The sequence below is a fragment of the Zosterops lateralis genome (assembly GCF_965231275.1).
Source record: "Zosterops lateralis genome assembly, chromosome: 5".
Lineage (NCBI taxonomy): Eukaryota > Metazoa > Chordata > Aves > Passeriformes > Zosteropidae > Zosterops > Zosterops lateralis.
The window spans coordinates 54,447,275-54,469,812 of record NC_139766.1 but is presented as its reverse complement, the minus strand read 5'-3'; the positions used below and the strand labels follow the sequence as shown (position 1 = coordinate 54,469,812).

Sequence of the window (22,538 nt, the reverse complement as noted above, 5' to 3'; positions counted from 1 at the left end):
ATCTGTATTTCTAAGACTAAAATTGTGCGGCCAATGGTATGGAGATCTTCAAAGGCATTTTCTAACTCACATGGTCAGAGGTACTTTCATGAATGTTAACTGGATGGAATAACTGATTTTTATTCAGTTATCAGTTCACAGAGTTGTCATTCAGTGGCACAGATACCTTCAGGAAAAATACAGAAAATTATTTAAAGTGAACAGTAACTGAAAAAAAAGATCTTCACAATATATTAGGCATCCTTTCTATTTTGTATCCAGAAAGTGATGAAAACATCATTGTTAGAAGGTGGAACAATGTAAGTAAATCATACTAAACAAAACTGGTAACAAACATTGAAACATCTAGTATTTATAAATGAGTTTTTTGCCTTGGCTGCTATTAGCATATGAATGCTAAACTGGGTCAGTTTCTTCCTGTCTGCTGTTCTGCCTTGCCATCATTTACACTATACTTTAATAACCACGGTTCAGCCAAGTTGTTTCAGATAAAAGTGATAAAAAGGAGAATATCAGTGTTTGCAAAAGAAACACATCACTGGTTTTCAATATAAAACTAATACCCTTTTCAGTTCAACTTTCATTTCCTTTTGTTCTCCCAAGACTCTTTCTATATATGACCTTTTACCTGAGACCGTACCTCTTAATAAACAGCTAAAAGCTACTGTTTCACATCAGGACAACCTTAACCTACTGCACTTGCTGCCATAAAACACGTACAAAGGTCATGAGTTGTGATACGTAAGCAAGAGAGAGATGTGGAAACCCATTATTTTTAGAGAGGACTGCAATATGTGAAAGGAAATGACAAACATAGTAACAATCCCATGATGCACCTCAATGCTACCAACTCCATCTGTGGAATATCATGGTAATTTCCAGGAGGAAGAGTAAAATGTGTCTCCAGCCATGCAGAAGGACTACATGCTACAAAAACTTAAAACTGGTAGTGCCACGATAAAACGTAAGTCCAGAATTTACAAAAGGTTACAAAGACTTCATTGAGGGAAAATATTCATCCTCCATCCCCATCCCCACAATCTGCAACCAAAACATCCCTGTGTTATCAACACTGTTTCCAGCACAAATCCAAAATACAGCCCTATGCCAGCTACTATGAAGAAAATTAACTCTGCCCCAGCCTAAATCAGCACACCATCATATATAAACTGGCAGGGGATTAAGGTGTCAATGACCACACCCCATAAGAAGCCCGTAGCAGAACTTAAGATGAAAAAAACCCAAATTAAACATTTACAAAGTAGCAAAAGAAGACTTCTCTCTTGCTGGGTTTACCTAACTCTGTGTGTATGTGTGCAGATGTGTTCAGCAACAACAGAGCTCAGATCAGTTCAGGGGAACATTTTATTCTGCCTTTCAGTTTTGAAAACTGGAATCTGATTTACTTATTTACTGTAATATTATTCATATATGGAAAAAGAATGATCTAAAAGAGAGCTATGACCTAGATATGGGGAAAATCCAGGCTCTCTGCATCTCACATTACAGTTGCTTAACTCAGTCTTGAAAAAGCAAAATTGTATTTTCAGATCTAAAATTCAAAATAATCACAAGGAAAAAAGTTTTTCACACATGGAGTTCATGCAATGTTACTTTCAAAAGAAATACCTGATCTGCAGTAAATTAAGGAGTCTTAAGTGTCTCTATATTGTTCCAGTTACTCGTGTAAGGTTCTCAGTGCACAAAGAACAAACTCCTTTCTTAATACTGAAACTGAGATGCTCACTGCTGGCAGTTAAGGTCAAATGCTGCTGGGATCTGCTGGATACATCAGATTTTCATGAGCGTACACCAGACTTTAGGAGCATCTGGCCCCCTGTGTCCCATGCATCACATGCTCCTGTTGCTCTCAGACTGCCCTGAGCCCAGTTTATGACAATGAGCTTTGGGGCACTGAAAGTGCTCCAGGCAGAGCAGGATGTACCAATCACCTTCTGGACAAACTGTTCCTCCACAGTACTCACAGGAAGGGTTTAAAAAAACTCATTGAATTTATACTGAAGTCAATGAGCATTCACTGCTCTTAATATGGGAAAAGGAATTAATTTTTTTTTTTTTTGTGCTGACTCCTCCTGAAGCTCCCACCTTCAGAGTTTTCCAGATGAAGCTAATGGCAGAGGCCAGCAAGAATTAAATGCCATAGACAGAAAAGTCTCTTACACTTCTTTATTTTGGATTAGTTCTGACAGCCAGCACTGTGTCCTTGTCACAATGACAACACTGACTGCTGATTTATACAGAGATACAGGATAATGCTGATCATTTTGTGTAACCTGATTAACTGAATGACTAATTAAGGAGAAGCAGAAAAAACACTGACAAATCTAAACAGGAGGAAATGAGAGATTTGTCTTAGCTGAAATTTTTTCACTTTCTTAGTAATCTCTTTTTTCCCCCATGGGTAAGGAAGGATGCTCAGCAACAGCTGGCTACTGCAGAAGCTCACATGCTTATTTTATGGTACCCTGTTTCTTGGTGCTGACTTTGATGCCTTTTGAAAGATAATGATGTACTGCCTGAGATGGACTGCTCCTAAGTACTAAATCACAATGTCATACCACTCAAAAAAAACCAAATCACCAAAACCCACACAACAAAACAAACATAAAACAACAACAAACCCAAATCAGTAACAGACAATGAACAAAAAACATTTCAAATAAAACAAGTGCAAGTACAGACCAGGACACACATATGGATCTTATTTTCCCTACATTTTAGCTACGTAGAACTACCATGGGACAATGATAGTACCAATGAGTATTTGTTTCAAGAAAAAACTGTGAGAGCAAAAGCAAAATTCCTAAGCACCTCAATTACAAAATTTGTCAGCTGTATTCAAACAATTTACAGTACACTACAAGTACAGACAGCAGGAGAGAAAGATACATTTGTTATGCACATGTCTTCCCTTTATATGTCCTGAATCTTGGCAAATTTCTTCTCATAATGTGTTAAAATTAAAATATGGATGATGAAATTCTAATGAAAGAAGTATCAGATAATAATTTATTACAGAGTTTAGAATTAGCGTATTTGTGTAAATATTCAGGACTGCATTTAGTAACACCACAAGTGACAGATTTATTTAATCCTGTAAATGCTTCAGTGAATTTCAAGAGCAGAAACATTCTGGTTTAATAATACATACACAGGGTTGTCAAAGCCAGCAGAGCTAGAAGCACTGGAAAGCCATTTCAGAATTACACAAGGAATTGTTCAGGTTGTTTTTTTTTTTTAATTTGCCTTTCTGAATCACAGCCTAAACATAACCATCCTCCTCACTCCAGACTGAATTTCCTATAGGTGAAGGGTTTGCAGGCTTATAAACTTTCCCCTACAAATCTCATATTGCTCATTTCCCATCAGCTCACATCTTAAAATGTCATTCTGGCTGAATCATTATACACCCTTACTATAAACATGCCCATCTGCTCACTGGTGGACAACTGCAAAGTGAATTCTAGCTGGAGAAACATTAAACAACAAAACAGAGACAGATTTCCACAGGTGCTCCTTCTCCCCATGCACTTTCCACCCATCTGTACATCTCCTATGTGAACCCACTCCTACTCTTGGGCGCTCCTTAGTCCATACAGGAGCAAACTGGCATGACTTTTCCAAATAAGGGGACACTACACAAATTGGCAATGTTTGTTCAGATCTTAGGAAAGGATTTCCAACAATCTGCTCCTGCTGTCTCCTGATGGGAAAGAATTAATCCAGTACTGAAAGCTGACCATTAACATGATGCTAAAATGGTCCCAGACATGTAAGAAGAATAAAGGAAACTATCTCGACCCTGCAGGCTTAGCCAGGGCAGCATAACATGGATTAGAAACGGATGCCTTTTTTCCTGACGTAAATGAGGGGCTGTTCCTGTGTCTGCTGAGTGTGGATCCCCGAGGTGACAGGGAAAGGGACTTATTTAGAGGAAGCCCATTACTTGTGGAGTTGGTGGGTTCTCGGAAATTTCTCCCAGATCTTGTCATGCTATAGCTGAGGAAGGGAAAGAAGCATTTTTAGGTGAAGATCCAGCTTTGTCCATGGAGGGAAATCAGCTGAAACATTGTGGGTTTCAGTGAAAGTGGAGCTTTAAACCTAGCTGCAGAGGGACCAGTCAAGCCAAGATGGAGAACTTTGTGACAATCTTACCTTTCCTACCTCTTCTCAGGGATAAAAGGCTCAAATCTTACTTCAGGATGAATGATCTGCTCAGTGCTCAATATGAAGGAGCAAGCATTCCACTTAAGGCTAAATTAGCTGGAGCACACTCCTTGACAAAAAAAAAAAAAAAAAGGCACTTAGGGGTCTTGCCTGGCTGGGATGGGCACTGCATGTTTGCATGTTTTACAGACAACAAGCACCAAGAGGTGCAGCCACACCTGCAGCAGGGCAAGGGGGCTGCATGTCAGAAATCTCAAAGCAGGCCTGCACTGTGCATACACTTGTGCTGCCATTTAAAGTGCAATAAACTACTCTGCGAACTCATCCTCCCACTGAAGTGGCAGTTCTGGATAGAGGACTGGAAACAAACAGGATAAAGATGCAGGAAGGTAACTGCATCTAAAATAAGAGTCCCTTTGAAACTATTTGTTTTTGCAAAAATCAGCAGGAGACCAATTTCTGCAGCTCTTCAGGGATTTAAACCTGCCTGTTCAGAGGTCACCAGAATGCACCTACAATATACTCACAATGATAAAATTGCACAGGTATTTACTTGACTTTGGAAGATTGACTTTCAATTAAATTTAAATGTTGTATTATGTTAACATTATTTTAATGTTATAATAATTTTCCAAATGTACTTGCTTTTTTTTCTGCATCAAGTGAACAGGGAATATATTCTACCACCCAGCAGAGGAGGAATGGGAAAAGCCTTTGGCATTCCTGTCCCAAACATGTGATCAAACCAGGAACAGCATTACATCCTCATAATGTCAGTGCTTGTGTGCCAGTGCAAATATTTGTGTGCTCTGAGCTGACTGGTTCTTGAAACTAGAAGTGATCCAACAAGAAGGCATTGGAGGGAAACGGTGAAAATACAACAGGAAAAAAAGAGATCTTGTAACCCTACATGACTAGGTAGTAGATTATATGTTTTATCTGAAGACAATACTGAGCTATAAACCATGCTATTAAAGGTGACCTTTCACCTCAAGCCAGTGGAAGGAGTAATACTAGAAATCTCCCAAGATCGAGTCTCATAATAGTTTACCTGGCCACATTTCCCTTGCCACTTGAACTAAATAAAAACCTTCACTGCCTATCTTTGATCATTAGAGAAGCCTAATGACTGTTATTCCAAGGTCCCAATACATTCCAGCTGTAGCGATACACCACTGACTAACACTACAATATGGGACTACATGCAGCTGCAGTTCAAACAGCAATTCAAGACCTTTGTATACTAAAGGTCCTTGTTCAGAATGATTATTTCCGTTGTTACCATAGGCTTTGTAAACGTATTTTTTCCAGAAGATTACGAAATTGGCAGTGCTGCAACTCAAGACTGAGTAATCATTCATTACATGAGTTTTTACTCAGTTTAGTAACACAAAAATTTATCAGGATCATATGGATTCACACTAGGAGTTCTGTTCCAAAGCAAAACATAAGCAATGTTGTTTTAGGAAACCCTGAGGCTTATAATGTGAAAATGCACAATAGTGCAGATGTACTATCAGAGAACTGTTTACACCCAACACTGTCTAATAAAAACCAGGAATTTATGATCCTGACAACGTGACCATGGAGCAAACACCTAATCAGAACATTCAACCCACTCCACCCATTTCTGTCTAATAGCCGAGTCTATTGATCAACAGACCGAGACTCTTACTGATTAAGGAAATCAAAGCAAAGTTTAGATTAAGGATTGCAGTAATAGCTGGCTGCAAATGAGACCTGTAAACTCCAACAAACTCCAGTTTATTTCAAAATTTCAAAAATAATCCTTTTATTATAAGGCATTTTCAAATACAGATATATTTCTGAAGAAATCACATGTTATACTTCCACCTGCTGGCCACCAAACTGGATGATAATCTGGGTATCATTCTAATAGGTGGAACAAAATCCTTCCAGGCAAGGTGTCATGAACCAGACAGTTCAATTTCCCACTGAAGTAGAACCTATTCTAAGACAAATTTTCTTTTTTGTTATAATTGTACTTTTTAAAAAATGCAGACGTTTCAAAAAAAACACTTCCCATAATTTCTAATTATAATTTACAACATGCCTGAGCAATGAGCAAGAGGAGGCTTTACAGCCCTGAGAACAAAGCAGGACTGGAATACAACTTGTGGAGATTTCCAGCTGCCTTACTTTCTGAATTATGATCCACTGAGAAAGCAAGCTAAGAAATCCATTTTACCTGGCACAACTTGTCTTTCCCAATGACTTTGAAAGAACCTTTGAAAGAAGAAATATAACTGGGATAAAGGTGTTACTGTGCCTCCTCAGTGCACATACACAACAAGAATGGTAGTTCAACTATCAACAGCCCTACAGAATCATGTCTCTTTTTCCCATCTCCAACGCTAGTTAATTATCAGCCTCCTTAAAATGTATTTTTTTTTAAGCTCCCACAGTCTATGCCTGATTCAAACACTCCTGCTCCGTCTGGAAGCCTGTAGCATTGTGGATTTCCCCTAGCTATGAACAACACAGTAAACAAGATGCAACTTGCTCCACTGGAGCTGTTTTTCCTTTCCAATATACTGCTCCAAGAGAAGCTTGATGCTTCCATCACTTTATCTAATGATCCACATATTCTTGTTTTCATTTGACAAGAATAGTGGGACAGGGCAGTGGGAATTCAGAGAAAAATGTAAACATGGAAAAGTGAGGAAGGAGTCAGAGTGAAGGCAATCATGGGAAAGGCAGCAGTGACTACACTTGTGATTCAGTGACTAAACAGTGACCCAGGGTGAAGTGCTGGCAATACAGTGAGGGATGTGGGGAAAGGATGACAGAATATCCAACAAAGAAGTGAGTGAGGTCATCTAAATCTCTCCTTGCCCTCTTGCTGTTCCCAAAACAGAAGCCAAAAAAGTCACTTAAATAAATGCAGATGAGTTTGGTAAAAGGCAAGTCCACAGTTTGTTCACTTTCCACTCCTCCATCCCACCACGGTTGATGCTTGAATGCAACACTCTTAAAATCAACGGGGCCTCAATTTATGAAAGCATTGTCCTGAGCATCCTACATTCTTCACTGCTTACAACAAGATTACTTGGAAAATTTGTACCTGACAAATTTAAAAAAACCCCTTAGTACCTTTGCTACATGAAGTTAAGATGATTGTACTTCTTGTGTTTGAGTATGAGCCTTGATTAAACTAAAACTTCCCACCCAAATTAGACGGACAATGAACAAGATCAAATTTTTGCAGCTGGCTGCCAGCAGAATTTGGAAAATATCAACAAAGATGCAAGCACAGTGTGAGCCTTTGTATTTAGGCATGGTTCTCTCAGGCACTCATCTGTCTCCTGAAGCAATGCAACAGGCAACACATCCCATCTCACTTGAGTAATTATATCTTTTAGTTATTTTGTTGGAGTAATTCTGCTTGTCACCATGTAATTTGATAGCTTGTATCTCTCAACAGCTGTGGGAAATTTCCCAGCTCTCCACCTTCCTGCTATCCCAATTACTACTAAATCCTTAGAACTGAAAGACTATCTTGACTTTTGGAACTGGCTGAGGCTTGAAGGAGAAGGAAGTACATCTGAAACTTTTCTCGTGGGCCCTTTTTTTTAGAAATATGTTCTTTCCCTAGTTCTGTTGTTGAAGTGACCATCAGTGGCTAAACATCACTGTCATTGGCCAGATCATTTCCACTACCCAGAAGTTACTGTGACGCTGGAAGGCTATCAGTGATTCTACCTCCTTCCACAGAAGCATTTCAGCTGAGTGCTAGTAACAGCTAAAAGATAACTAAATACAGATAAATACTTCCTCACTGATTCACAATTGTAAGAAAACGAGTAACTCTTCTCAAGGCAGCTGAGCCCAACTCATAGCGATTCAGCAGACCCTCCTGTGATACACCACAAAGGCAGAAACGTTATCAGCTGATTTCACCTGAACGGCAGAACCTGGGCTCACACTCAACTTCCTGTTCTGTCAAGGTCAAAGACATCGTATTTTTATAACTTATTTTCTGACAACTTCTATTCCAGACAGTGAAGGCTAAAGTGATTTTATCAGTGGGTAAAATGCTACCAAGGATAGGCATGAAGTTCAACCCTCCCAACTCAAGAATTCACACCCTGTAAGAGAGTAATTATCTGCACAGTTAGCACACAATAAGAAATGAGGCAACTGCAAACCACCCTCATGACCATTTCCCGCACAGACTTGAGGTTGCTTCCTGTGGTAGAGACAAGACAAGCCAGAACAAGGCACTTTTGGCCACCCTACTTGTTAGTTTTCGAATTTTAGAATCCTTTGATGTTACACACAAGCCCTTTTCCCACCAAAGGCGTAATACTCTAACTATATAACTTTCTTTAAGAGCTCCAATGTGCTTTCTTCAAAGAATAACTTATTTAATGGTTCTCTTCAAGTGCATTCAGAAATGACTGAGTCAGAATACCTGACTTTTAAACTCAGGTACATGTTTGAGACAGGCAGACTGTACACAAAGGCTAAGGCTAATAACCTCACACTGTCCTAGAGTACCAAAGTTCATCAGCACTAAAGTACACCATAAATGACAACCATGTCAGAAACCCTGAACACTTCTTAAAATTATTCTCCCTCGTTCAAAAACATTTAAATTTTAGAGAATATATTTCCTGCATAAGTAAATGTGTAGCCAACAAAGAATAGATGTTTAATAGAATGAACTTCAAGACTAGTAATCAAAATTAGTCTATCAGCAGAACCAATGTGTAAACTGCATACCAATCAATAATACAGAACATTACAAGTGTCTGCCTTCCACTTATCTAAAAGATTTCTGAATTGAAGCCTGAAATAAGCCTGAATTATTGATTTGCTGTGAGAAAATGAAATATCAGAGATACTCACTTTTACCAAAATTATTCTTGCTAGATCTTCACATCTAGTTTCTTCTTCATCTTTCTTCAAGCCTTCTAATTCAAATAAGGTATTGTAATTTTCCAGCATTTTTGTCATTATCTTGTTGCAGATCTCCTGTTCCTTTATCCCTTCAAATCCAGAGGGCACACTAGAATTGGAGAGATGGCAAAGGAGAGTGTTACAAGGGCTCAACATACAAAAGGTCCTGCAGAGGGTCTCTGTAATATTTCATTTCTAGATACAGGCTGCACAGCGGGCACAGGAAACCTTGTCTTGGAAAGGAGGATTGTGCCAATGCTGGTGACAACTAACACAGTTTTTTTGCAGCTTTTCTTATCAATATTAAATGCCAGACCTGTTGGCCAAACTACCCTGTCCACAGAATCCAGCTAGGGATAGAATTGAGACAGCCACCAAATGAGGTGCCACCAACTCTGCTCCAAGTTGGGTTTCACAACGAACAGCACAGACAGCTCAGGCATTTAGATGCTCTGAATTGTTAATTCAAGAGTCAGATTCCTCCAAAACCTGGTTTGTGATAACCTCAAAGTACACAAGAAGGATAAGTGAAAAAATTAAGAAATCCCACACGCTAAGCAAAACACTGAAAGTTAAACAAGGTCTTTGCCTTCAGACAACCCAATGCTGCACACTATATTTTTTAATCTAACTTTTCAGTTGCCATTTCTTTTGAAAGTAGGGTCATAACTTAAAGGGCTTTCTAAAATATGGAGATGGATGCTGCGTTTTGCAGAAGAGCCTAAAAGATTAATACAAAAAGTGGTTCCTAAGCTCCATTTTCTGGGAGAATAACCAAATACTTGGCGGCTGAAGAAGCAGCTTCTTTCTCTCTTGAAACAGGCCCCTTTGCAGCTTACCACAGACCCTAAAGGCACACAGAAAAGGGAAGATACTGTATGTATCTGCACGTCTCATTATGTATTTCACACAAGTCTCTCATGCAGCAAAAAATGCATGTCACTAGCAACAGAGCTCATAATTCATTGAAGCATCTAGTGATTATCTGCTGGAATATAAGCTTTCTGCACACTTTATACTAGACAATTTTATAGGCCCCAAACTGACTTAAATTCCATTTTAATGCAAAAGTTCAATCTCTGAAGAATCTCCTGCAATCATTCAGTGTTTCCTACTGAAGTCAAAATCAAAACAAAATTTCAATTACCTTTTGGCTGAAGACAAGTGGTAATGTGAGAAGAAAACACAACCCAAACCCCCAAAAGCAAAACAAATTCCCCTTGAGCTATTTTACAGGGATGTAACTTGAAAGTAAATCATTGCTTACTGCAAAGAGTAAATAAAAATTTACAAATAACTACATACCCTAAAACTGTAACTGTAGTTTACTGGGGCCAGATCTGCATTTCTACAAGAAGGCTCTGAAAGCTGATGCGCCCAGAAATTTGTCATTAAAAAGTGCCTTTTTGTAGGGACTACTGATCCTTCTCAGTGCTTTATTCTCTGCAATACATCTAGAGGGATGTAACAGGGAGAGCTGACATTCTGTCAACAGGGAGAGTAACCCACTGCAGCAGAATACATATTTGTAAACTCCAGAAAAGAGTCTTTATTGCTATAATTTCAACATTTAGTACACGCTACAGTAGCAGAACCTGAATTTTAAAGGATTGAATTATTTTATGCTGTAGAATATTGGCAGCTGTAAAAATGTGTCAGTCTCAGCTGATTGATTTCATTAGCATGGAAGCTGGCCTTAGACTAAATAAGGAACAAATGGGACCACTTCTATTGATGGATGTGCATGTACACTCAGGCCAATTCACTTTGAAGAATGTCACATATTCACCAAAACGTAGTAACTGGCCTGAAGGAAGTGTATGTATGCAGTAGGTCCATGCAATTACCTTGACTGAAAGAAACCCCTCTTGCCATGCTCAATGACGTGCTCCAGTGTTGGTGTGCTGCAAAGCCTGCTTGCTGGCTAGTTCAGGCAAATCCTGACTATTACCTTCCTGATTTGTTTCTCCAAAACAGAGTACAGCTTAAATAATGGCACCCCTACGAATCTCATCCCCAGGACAAGGACTGAAAATGTAATAGAGCATGTGCAAGTCAAAATAAAGACTCCAGATAGCAGAATTTTCACTTAAACCACATCAGCTTAGAACTACAGCCAATGGTTGCCTACTGGCAACAGCTAATACCAAAAAACTCTACCTGGCTGAAAACAGTCCAGTCTATAAAGTTTCCACAAAGCACAAAAACAGTATTTATTTCTGCTCAATTCCATGGCTTTCTTGCCCTCCCTTCCCCACAATACCTTGCCAGTTAAATTTTATTAAATCAAACATGTGAAAAATCCAACATCCTATTCTGAACAATTCTGTATGAGTAGGGTGAGATGCATATGCCAAACACAAGGCTAAAGCTCATGGTTTCAGTCTTTTTTAACACCTCTCTCTGAGTGTAACCAAGCAAAGCACAATGAATTGATTTATTTTAATGGAAATTTAACATATTTTATTCATTGCCACCTCTCTGCCACTTAAACAGGCATTTCTAACAAAGTTTCTAATATATTTCTCCTATAATTGCTATTATTAGACCTCAGTCACAATAAGGACTATTATACTCTTTGAGCTCTCCATGGTGACATTTTCCTTTCAACAAATATATGCTGAGCTGAAGATAAGTTTATATTATGAGCACACACTACCCTGCCTACTTATACAAAGTAAACCCCATCTGCTGCCACACTGCATGATCTACCAATTTGACCAGACTTTTCTGAAAATGTGTGTAAAAAAAAAAAAAGCATTTTACTTCAGCTCTTCTCATTCTGAAAAGTCACGACATCTACAAATGTCACTTCAACTGACTAGAAACACCCAGATCTGTGAGAAAATATTCTCTCACACTTCCACTTTGCTGATGCACACCCTACTCCTTGGAAATTTTTCATGATCATTTGTAAAGGTCTTGTTAAAACATCACAGTATAAAACTGTTCATAGTCTTGGTTCCCTTATGTCTATTTTCATGTTAATTAGGTATTACAACTGCGTTGCTTTGAGAGTTAGACACATAATTTACTCCAGTAACAAAATCCTCAACAGAAGGACTTCATCCCCTTACAGCCACATATGTACAAATTACTTCAGTAGCAGCAGCAGAAGTATCAGTTTCTCTACCACAAACACCAGAAGGGTGGCATAAACCTGCAATTTCTATGGTTATTTCTAGAAGAAAAAGTGTCGATAAGTACAGATCTATCTTAGCTGGAAAACTCCCACTGAAGTTATCACAGTGGCTTGCAAAGTCATCAACGGATACACAGCATAGGCAGAGCGGGAGCAAATTCTCTAGTGTCCCCTCCCTTAGATTCCTTGGACACCTGCCCTTCCCAGAGATGCTCTGAATGATCTGTGTGCAAAGCAGAGCATGTCCACATTAACTATTTGCAAAAAATGTGCCTCGTCTAAATGCGGCACCAGCACTAACAATATCTGACGCAGTTAAGAAGGGTCAAGGGCAAAAGTGCACCAGTACCACATGTTTTGCAGGATATTAAAAATTGAAATTATCGGTGAAGTCATTTTAAAGCAGAAAAAGCAGTAGCTCTCAAAGTTAAAACATTACTTGGTAATCGGATCAGGCTGTCAGATCTTCATTTCAAAATCTGATACCCAGCATTATTTCACACTTGTGCACAATGTCCTACAAGCATGGCTGGCTCACCCAGTGCAGCTCCATGCAGCTCCTGTCCATGCAAACACCACACCCACATGTTCTTTGGCTTTTCCAGACTGAGTCCATGTCTCCTTCCACAGGGATGCTCAGGAAAGCTCGTCTCAAAGGGTTAAACCACAGCAAGGCTCTGTGTCACAGCTTTTACTCAGAAGTAAAGTGACCTGAGGTCAGATTAACTCACTGTGAAAGAATTCCTTACATCTCAGGCATTTAGTTAAATGAATTTACCTCAGGCTCTCTGTAAACAAGCTGTAACAGGCTGAATGCAGAGTGGGCTTTCCAGATAGTGAACCTCCAGATTCTGCTGAGAGCAGGGCAGTGACACACACAAACTCGACTGCATGTGGCACAGGACAGGCATCACTACAAGGCTTTGTCATCATCCACCACACCTGGGAAACTTGCTTCAAGCAGCCAGGAGGATCTGGGAAGTAGTCATCTGTCAATAATGAGCTGAGCTGAGATCACTGAACTGATTTCCCCTGGCAGCAACTGCTGACAGTTCCCTGTCACAACTGAGAACCAGAGATTTCCATGTGAAAGGGTCAACTCATTACGAATTCCCAAGAGTGTTTGACTCCACCCTGTCTGAGATGAAGGATGCATGTTCCATTTCCCCAAGTGGCTTTGCAGAAGCAGCTTGCATGGAATGACAGCACTGTAATCCTAATTTACAATCAGAGGGCTACATCCTCTAAAAACTACTTTTGCTGCTTGTACAGTATCTTTTGTAGAGAAGAACCACAAAGTCACCTTACCATTCTCCCAGGGAATCCTGCCAGAAATGAAGGGACTCAAAGGACAGGAAACACTGCATTGATTTTTGGTTTCTCCAGCCCTGGCAAAACATTTTCATTAGTACCTCAGATGCCCATGAGTCGCTCAACAAGCACAGCTGGAGATTTTGAGAGTCGAGTGCAGTAATTTACAGAGGTTACAACTTGAGGCAGTCTTGTGCCTCAAGGTGGGCTTTCCTGTGTCTGTAACAGATGCGACCTCACGGCCATAACTTGTCCACTTCAGCTGGTGAAAGATTTGTCCTAACACACCAGTCCACAAACTGGGGCAGCTGAAAATGGGCACATATTCATGTCTGCAGACTGCTGCAAGATCACAGTCTAGTAAGTAGCTAAAGATTCAGCAACACTCACTTGAGACAGATGTTCATCTCAGTCTGTGTCACTCATTCAGGTGCTCTGCATCACTTGCAGGCTTACGTATCACCAGTCTGGGTGAAATGCAATGACAGATACAACTACTGAGATTTTGCAGAAGTGTTTTAGCTCCTGTGATACTGGAGAATCCTGGAGAGTCAACTCTGGGGCATGTACCTGCCTGCCTGTTAAAATCTGTTCCTAGAGATTATTTTCTCTAGTATCAGATTTATTAGCCTAAGTCAACTCAGTAATTCAGCTCTATCAGCATTGCTTGCAAAATAATAAATAATTAATAAAAATAAAAACACTAATAAATAATAAAACAATAGCAGATAATGAATGATAATAATTAATAATAAAATGTAAAATGCAGGCAACACAGGTAACACGAGGCAGTTAGATTGATGCTGCCACAAAGGCTTTACCAACTGGCTTCATTTATATGCAAAATCTTTTGCTTCAGCAAAAGCTCCATTTTTCATCACAAAATTACAGTGACAGTAGCTATCTTAGAGTGTGAAACCTACATAAAGGGGGACAAAGGGCAGTTCATAGCCTAGCATTCCCTTACAAAGTATATTGCTCTCATCTCCAAATATTTCAAAGCCGAGGCTCTTCAAAAACACTCCTTGTGATTGTATTTGAGCTGTATTGCTGAACTCAAATATTCATGAGTATTTAATATGATTATGGATGAGAACATTTATAGCCTTGCTATATTATGCTTGATGTTTTAAACTGTCATTATAGGCTTCAGCATACTGAATATTTATGAAAAATTCCTTTACAGTGCTGGAAAATGCAGTATTTAATTAATGTTTAAACAACAATATTCAGTGTTCAGTTTACCCCTGATCCTGGATGCACATTTGTTTTGAAGACTGATGCAGGATTGGGGCTGCACTGCTGAAAACAAAGCCCATCCACATAATGTTTCAAAGGCCAACATTACTCACTGAGGTGTATTAATTCAGCCCCTCTGCTTTCACTTCAGTTTCATATACCGAACCAGTGCAAGCTCCAAGGCTGCTAGAAACCAAGGTAAGACATTCGTGCATAACTTCAGATCAGATTTTAATTCTTTCAAGTTCAGCATCTCCGAAATACAAACAGCTACTCTACAATCTAGCATTTTCTCCATATCCAAAGATAATATACTTTCCGTGTTACCCTTAGTGTAATTTCTGTTATGTAGTCATCATACATAAACAACTGTATCTAACTCCAGCATTTTAACTGGACACCTGCATTTGCCTGCCACTTTTGGGGGGATGGAGCAATACCTCATAACACACTTAATCTCTGTTGGAATGAAACATAACCAAATTGGAGGCCACACACAGAGATCATTGTTTCAGAGAGAGCTGCAAAAAATTGGGTGCAAATGGATCCTCTGACTACGCTGTTAGACCTCATGTCTTACCATGCTAACCAAAGGACAGGATCAGGGCAGCAGCTCCTCTGATACCCAGCTCCTGGAGAACAGAGAGGAGGAGAAAAAACCCACCTGGTCCTCATCTTTTCAGCACAAGCCGTTAGAGCCAAGCAGAGCCCACACAGCAGGCCTTACCTAAGGGTATGTCCCTCCAGGAGCTGAAATTCAGGGCAATGGACAATAACTTCCTCCAAGAGTAACCACACTGCAAATGTTAATATTCTACACAGATTAGCCCAGTGACAGAAAAGACAACTATTCTTGTTCCTTCATGCTCATTGTTCCTCCAGGGCTGTATTTCTCAATATACTTGACCTTTGCCATCCATCACGATAAATCTGAACAATCCAAATTGGGAGAAAACAGTGAATCAAATCTCAAATCTTTTTTTGAGCTGTTTGACCTTGCCCTTTACATGTTCTTATATCTTACATCACACTTCATTACAAGGAATGCAAATAGACATTTTTTCCCTTCTATTCATTAAAAATACAGAAAACACAAGATAATCTTTCTTAGAAAAGCACCAATGCAGTTTATCAAATGGCAAGTAAGGAAGCAGGGGAAGTACTGGATAAGATAAAAACAGTAAGAGTTGAAGGTTTAGGAGATGGATACATTACAGAGGATATGATGTAGAAAAACAGAATGAGATTAAGAGCATTAAAATGAAGCCTAAATATGTGGAAAGTGGCCAAGCAGCATGATTTATTCAACTGTTAAACAACTTCAGTTATGGAGTAGGAGATACTATGCTTAAGCAGCTAAATTGTCACTAAAAATACCTTGCCAAAAGAAGTCCTTCACTATCAGCAGATGGGCTTTATCTTCTCTGACACTGTGCATTAACTACACAGACTCTGACATTAATTTTAGACATGAGTGTGAATTTCTGACAGAAAAATCTCAGTTCTCCCTGCTTTGGCAGTGTAATTGCTGACAAGTTGGATGCTGAGCCTTCTTTCCTTGTTGTGGAGAAACCCCCCATGCACTGCTCTGAACAAACAATGCAAAGCGAGAGGAGCATTCGCTTCAGCCTCCTGCCAATATCTAATTTCTGCAGCTTCTCCACAGGCTGCCTGCAGCCAGTAGAGAGACAGCCCTTGCCAAGCAGGCTTCAGGCAGCCTTACTTTGTAGCTCTGAAATGTGTTCTGAGGATCTCCTTCTGGATGCTTGGCCAACCAACTGGTTAAGCCCAATACCTAAAAACAGTGCTGCAAGTTCTTTCCTCCCCCTCTCAAATCTTTGTTGGCACAGATGGTCACAGTTCCAACAATATAAGACTGCATCCATTAACACAGGAGAAAAGGGTATTAATTGAACTGTTATTCACAATCTTTGTGTCTGGACCACAAGACTGAACTGCCTTGAAAAGATCAAGATCTGATGAAACATATAGCTGAATTACCAGATGGTGAAACTTAGTTCAAATAAAAATCTACATCCCTAATTCTAACCTATTTAGGTCTTTAAAAAATACAATAGCCATTTGGTAAATGTCAAGCCTTGCTTTCAACGCCTCTTTTGCCACATGAGCATTTATTTCAATGTATCACATTTGCTGAGCTGGTTACACTCACATACAGACTCATAAACCTTTGGTTTTCCACCTCCAATGAACTCTGCCTTCCTCAATGTTCTGCCATGGAATCAGGTGTTTCCATCTCTGCAAATCTTACAAAAACTCTTATCTTTTCCATGCTGTCTTAGGAGCAGAGATCAGTTGTGGCAACAACTATAGAGCTTTTAACACATACACTCTGGTATAATATTAGGAACACCAATCGCAATTCTGAACCCAAATTCTCTGCATTCTACACCAAAAAATACACACAGCTAATTTTTAAACTCTCCTGAAAAAAGTGATGAGTAAACTAAAAATTATTCTAATAGCCACTTGGGAGCTTGAGTCATAGAGACTTAGCCATTGAATTCAAATTCTTCTAATTACTTTGTTTGTTCTGAACTCTGCTAATACATTTAGACAGGAATTCCCAAACTACTCATACGGATGCAAGCTTAAAAAATAGTTTTGTTTTTCCTTGTCAGAAATTTGCAGTATTGTGCTTCCAGTAATTCTCTTATTCATGCATTCCCATGCATACTACTGTCTTTTGAGCGTTTTTTGTCTGGGAGAGGAAAACAATTATTTTTAAAATATACTTTGTCTTTTTGTACTAACACAGCAAATGCTTTAATCCTGAAATTCACCTTCATCATCCACTAGCAACATCTTAAGATAAGGCAGCTGTGTAGTTACTAGGACAAGCTTTAGTTTAAGTGTCTCGTTCCTGTACATTCTCTTGCTATTTAATGGAAAAAAATATGCTCCTTAAAAAGAAAGCAGGCTAGATGTCCACTCCACTAGTGGAGTGCACTAGCAACTCCACTTCCAATTGGCTCAAAAATAGCTTCAGCACTGAAGTTTAACACAGAGCCCCAGTCACTGCCTCCATCTGATCACCCTGACAAAGTAGACTTCCGACATCTACACTTCTGGCCACCTGCCAACAAACAGGGAAAAGCAAAAAGCCCGACTTACTGAAAGCAGTTTGGTCCAAATACAGTGGCAAGATTGCAAAGATTCATCCTGTTCTCTACGTGATGTTCAGCAACCTTTATCAGGAACTGGCATAGGTACTTCAGCAGGCAGTAATGAGCATCAGGCAGCTCTTTAAGGAGTTCTTTCAAGTAACTTTCCTTCTGCATGTCATTTCTAGAGTCTAGAAAAAAAAAAGAGAAGAAAAAAACCCGTATGTATATAGTTTTCTTCATTGCTGCCAACTTAATTACATGGGTGAGCAAGCAGTGGGAGCTAAAATTCACTCCTGCTTCTGCTCAGAGACACACAACTCCCCAGTCTTCCTCAGGGAACGCAGATGTTTCTCATGAGGCTCACTCTGGCCAGCAAGGGCACCATTTCATTCTTACCTTTATGATGTAGCCTTTTTCCTGAGCAGATTGGGCAGTTACTAACAGTCAGCTAAGAGCTTTAGAGCATGTTTATCCCCACCTGGCACAGCTAAATCTGCTTTAACTCCCTCTCTACCAGATCCTCAGATTCCATGCTCCTTCTGTCATCCCTACTTCCCAAACCCTTCTCTTACTATTATTTTCCCTTCCCATGAAAACCTTCAAAAATAAGAAAGCAAGAGTGGCAAAACAAAGAGTCTTCTGAAATGCACAGTGTTACAACAGCACCACAATACCTTGTGTGGGTGACAACTATGCTACATTCAGGAGGGAGTCTTCCTTATAGGGAACAGACTGTTCCGGGCACTGCCACACTTCAAAACAAGTCAAAATACTCTCATGTTAGAGAGTATCTTTGTTATACTGCACAATCTTCTAGAATTTAGGTATGGATAAAAGTTTTCCATATTGAACTGAGTCACATCCAAATATTCAAGTAAAAATTGCATGAACTTCACAGATGCTTCACAGGTGGTGAACGCAAGCTTGGCCTTACACACAGCTTCTGCTTAATCATGTCCTGCTGCTGGAATTGAATTCAGATGCAAAATTTTTTGCTCCTCTCCTCCATCACAAAAATACCTTCCAAAAAGTGATTTGTACCCACAAAAATCTTGGGTTCACATATCAATAAAAGCAAAGTCCTGAAAAGAAGTCAGTATTGCTTTCTGTTTATACCAAAACAGGATGCATTAGTCCTTGCAAATATTAATTTCTACTCTCCACAAAAGTGAAATGTTACTGAAACTTTCACATATGCATGAAAACCCCAAGGACCCTGCAACATCCTTTCCAGAGAGAAGACCTCATGGCCTGAAGGTTTTCCGCACTGATCTAATTATAAGCAGTGTCCATTAGCATGAGGCCATCTGTGCATTTCTAGTACTTTATTTATCAGCCTTGTGGCTTGCTGGTGCTGCTCTGCTGTATGCCCGGCTACCAGCACACAGAGAAGACTGGCAAGAAAACATCCCACAGCTTTTGTTGCAAGAAAAAAACATTTTACATTTGCTCCACATTTTTTAAGAGAGAAAAAAAAAGGAAGGGAAAACAAAAATCTTTGAACACCACTTAATGTATGTATAAGCGCTTCAGAAGTCTTGTCTTTGTTTTTACCTTTCACTTCCCAGAAATATTCCAGGGCTGGGCTGAACAGTGTTTCAGGAGTAGAGTACTTTGAAAAGTGGTTAGCTGTGAAAATTAGCAGTCTGTATAAAAATATATGAAAGTGACTCCTGAGAACTCAGCCACTGGGTTGCAATATTACTTCTGTTTTACAATCAGATTTTTTTTTTTTTTTTGTGGTTAATAAACAGGATTTATCCTGCAAATAGTTTGGCAAACAAATGAAGTTTTTTGTCTACTTACTTGCCACTTCATACAGCTGAAACTTGACGGACTTCATTTTCTTCCAGGCTTATGATTCCTATTCTACCTGACATGCCTAATACTGTACATGGCAAGAAAGCCTTTTTATATGCATGCTGAATTCACTTTTTTGTGTCTGTTTTGGTGCCACAGACTTAGTATTAATTCTTTCATCACAGCAGACCAAAGTTTAAAATGTCAGTCAAATTACAGGACCAAACATTTTAACCAACTGATTAATTATATCCTTTTCTTCTACAGATAATAAATTAGCTCCTTCAGAAAAGTCAAATATCAAATATGCATGAAGCAGATGAGACAAAAAAATCTTATTTGCTTGCTTATCACAACCTTTTTTACAGATACAGAGAGGAAAAAACAATCATGGATTTGCTACTAGCAATCAGCTTGGCAACAGCAAGAAATCTGATCCATTATTGCAGCAAAATTTCAGGAGGCTTCTGACGGCTGTATTAAATGGAATAACAATAAGGAATTTCAGTCCATTTGTATTTGCACTGATCAAAGTGGACTGTACAGTCTCTGACTTGATTACTAATTATCTTTTTATGACACTCAAAAGAAAACAAAACACAACTAATTTCCATGTAGCCAAAACATTAAAATTCACCTCCTAACACACTTTTCTTCAGATAACAAAGCAACTAGCACAGCGTTTTCTACTACAAATTGCTTGCAGTTACGATAAGGAAAGCCAAAGCCATCTCTGAGAAAAAATGTACCTCTTCTATCAGCATCACCCTGTCATCTAATTAGGGAATGCCCTTGATGGCTAATTGCCTCTCTGAGTCTCCCACTGGGACTTTAGACTGATGGGTACTTTTTCATTTACTGGAGGAATTTGCATCTCTTCCAAACTAGAAAGATGCTTATAACCACCACAAAACATTTCAAACACAATAAACAAAGCTATTGGGCCTTAGTATTTTCTGGGTAGGATGTCCCTGTTCATTAACCGTGATGTTTTATGGGGTGTGAATCAACATCAAAAATATTATTGCTGAGCACAGCCAAACCTTTGTTCATTTCTGTACTTTCAAGAACAGGGACAGATACCACATCACAGGATCATGAGAAATTACCCTAACTGAAGGACGTAGAGACACTGAGTAACATGAGGTTACCCCATCTACTGAGCCATCAAATTCTTTCTCCTTGTATAATCTAAGAAAGAAAATCGGGCTTTGCTCGTTCTCCTCCTTCTCCAGTCCTGAAGACCTTGTCTTTCAGGCACAAGGAACTCAAGTTTTTCTTCCAAAAGAATCCAAAAACCAAAAGCAGTTTGTTGATTCTTCTGTTGATGACACTTCATTGATTTCGGCTTTATTTACAAAACATTCCTTTTATAATTTGTGGTGGATATTGACAGTGACATGCATACACAGTATTCCCTGCACTTTGTACAGTTTTCAGGACAAGTCTACTACTGCTATCCTATGACTGCTTTCTTCAAATGTAACAGCTTTTCAACTTACTAGAAAGCAAAAACAGACTTGAGTCATAACAACAACCCATTCTTTGGAGCATTTCTCCTTCTTTTCAGTTTGTTTCAAAGTCAGTCATTAAGGTTTACCGAGCTGGTAGTGACTATCAGAAAAACATCAGAGCACCAGAGTGGTATATGCTATTCATGATTTTCAAGCACAGCATATCCAGTTCTTTTGAAAATTTTGCCTAGGGGAAGGGAGGAAAGTAAAGAGTGAAGGCTGAGGAAGGTGCTCTTAAGGCAGACAAAGACATTCAACTTTTTTTATTTTGGGAGCCTTACAAAAGCCATGTGCAATAGACAGCATCTCAGCCAAGGCCTGAAAGTGACGCCTAGCTAGATGCGCAGTCAGGAATGGCTTGAAACCAAGAATGAAATAGAGGGGATTGGGCTGAGGAAAGGAATAAAACCAGAAGCTTCAGGCCATGTCTAGGCTCAGCAGCCAGAAGACACAAAACGGAGGACCAAGGAAGCCAGGAAGGGCAGCTGGCAAGTTAAAGCTGAACTAGGGACTCATCAGTGAGAAACGAGTCAAGGATACAAGTGAAAAGGACAGGCAGTCTCTCCAAAAATGTTAATTAACTAGAAACAGGAGATTCAACAGTGTAGGAGGTACAGACACATTTGTGAGGGTGTTTTCAGTCTCATTTAATTTCAGCGTACGCCCACAGCTCACAACAAGAGGGACATATTTTCCAATAGTTCATGCTATTTCTGAACATATTGAGTGTCTCTGACACACTAGAGACACAATCCAATTCCCCAATTCATCTTTGTTCATGTTACTCCTTCATGCTGCCTGAACTTCACGAAAGATTCAGAATTCCTGCAAACAGGTGTGCGTAATTGTTTTGCTCAAGTCTCAAATGGTCTGACCCCAAACAACTCCAGTCTGGGAGCACTGAAGCCACATTACCACAGTGCCTTAGCCCAATTATCTGAGGAAGAAAGGCTACTGCTCAGTGTCATGCTACCACTGCACAGCTTCCAGCTGCCTTGCATGCTACCGGGCTGGAGGGCAGACAGAAAAGCTTGCATCTGTCAGCAGCTCTCAATGTGCCCGGGGAAGCTGATCTTTGGCACAGAGGCAGCAGGTTGTGCACCGCAGTGCCACGGCATCCACTGGGCTGTGAGAGGAATTAAAGCCTTCCATTCCACCTTCACAATCTGTGGGAAGTGGGACTCCAGTCTCTCCCTTCCAAGAAACAAACTGCTTCAGACACCATCCTTCAGAACATGATCCTGCCCCAGAGGGAAAAAAAATTATGCCTTGTTGCCATCAGGAGCAGAAATG

At 39.6% G+C, this 22,538-nt stretch overlaps 1 protein-coding gene across 4 annotated transcripts in view; it reads right to left on the bottom strand.

The window, feature by feature from the left end:
- Positions 1-22,538, bottom strand: part of FAM13A (family with sequence similarity 13 member A) — a 116,981-nt gene that overhangs the window by 84,904 nt on the left and 9,539 nt on the right. For all 4 annotated transcript variants that reach the window (XM_083861360.1, XM_083861362.1, XM_083861359.1 and 1 more), the window contains exons 4-5: positions 17,939-18,119; positions 9,061-9,220 (exon numbers count right to left, since the gene is read on the bottom strand). In XM_083861360.1, coding sequence (XP_083717486.1) covers positions 9,061-9,220; positions 17,939-18,119 — 341 coding nt within the window. The remainder of the gene's footprint in view (positions 1-9,060; positions 9,221-17,938; positions 18,120-22,538) is intronic.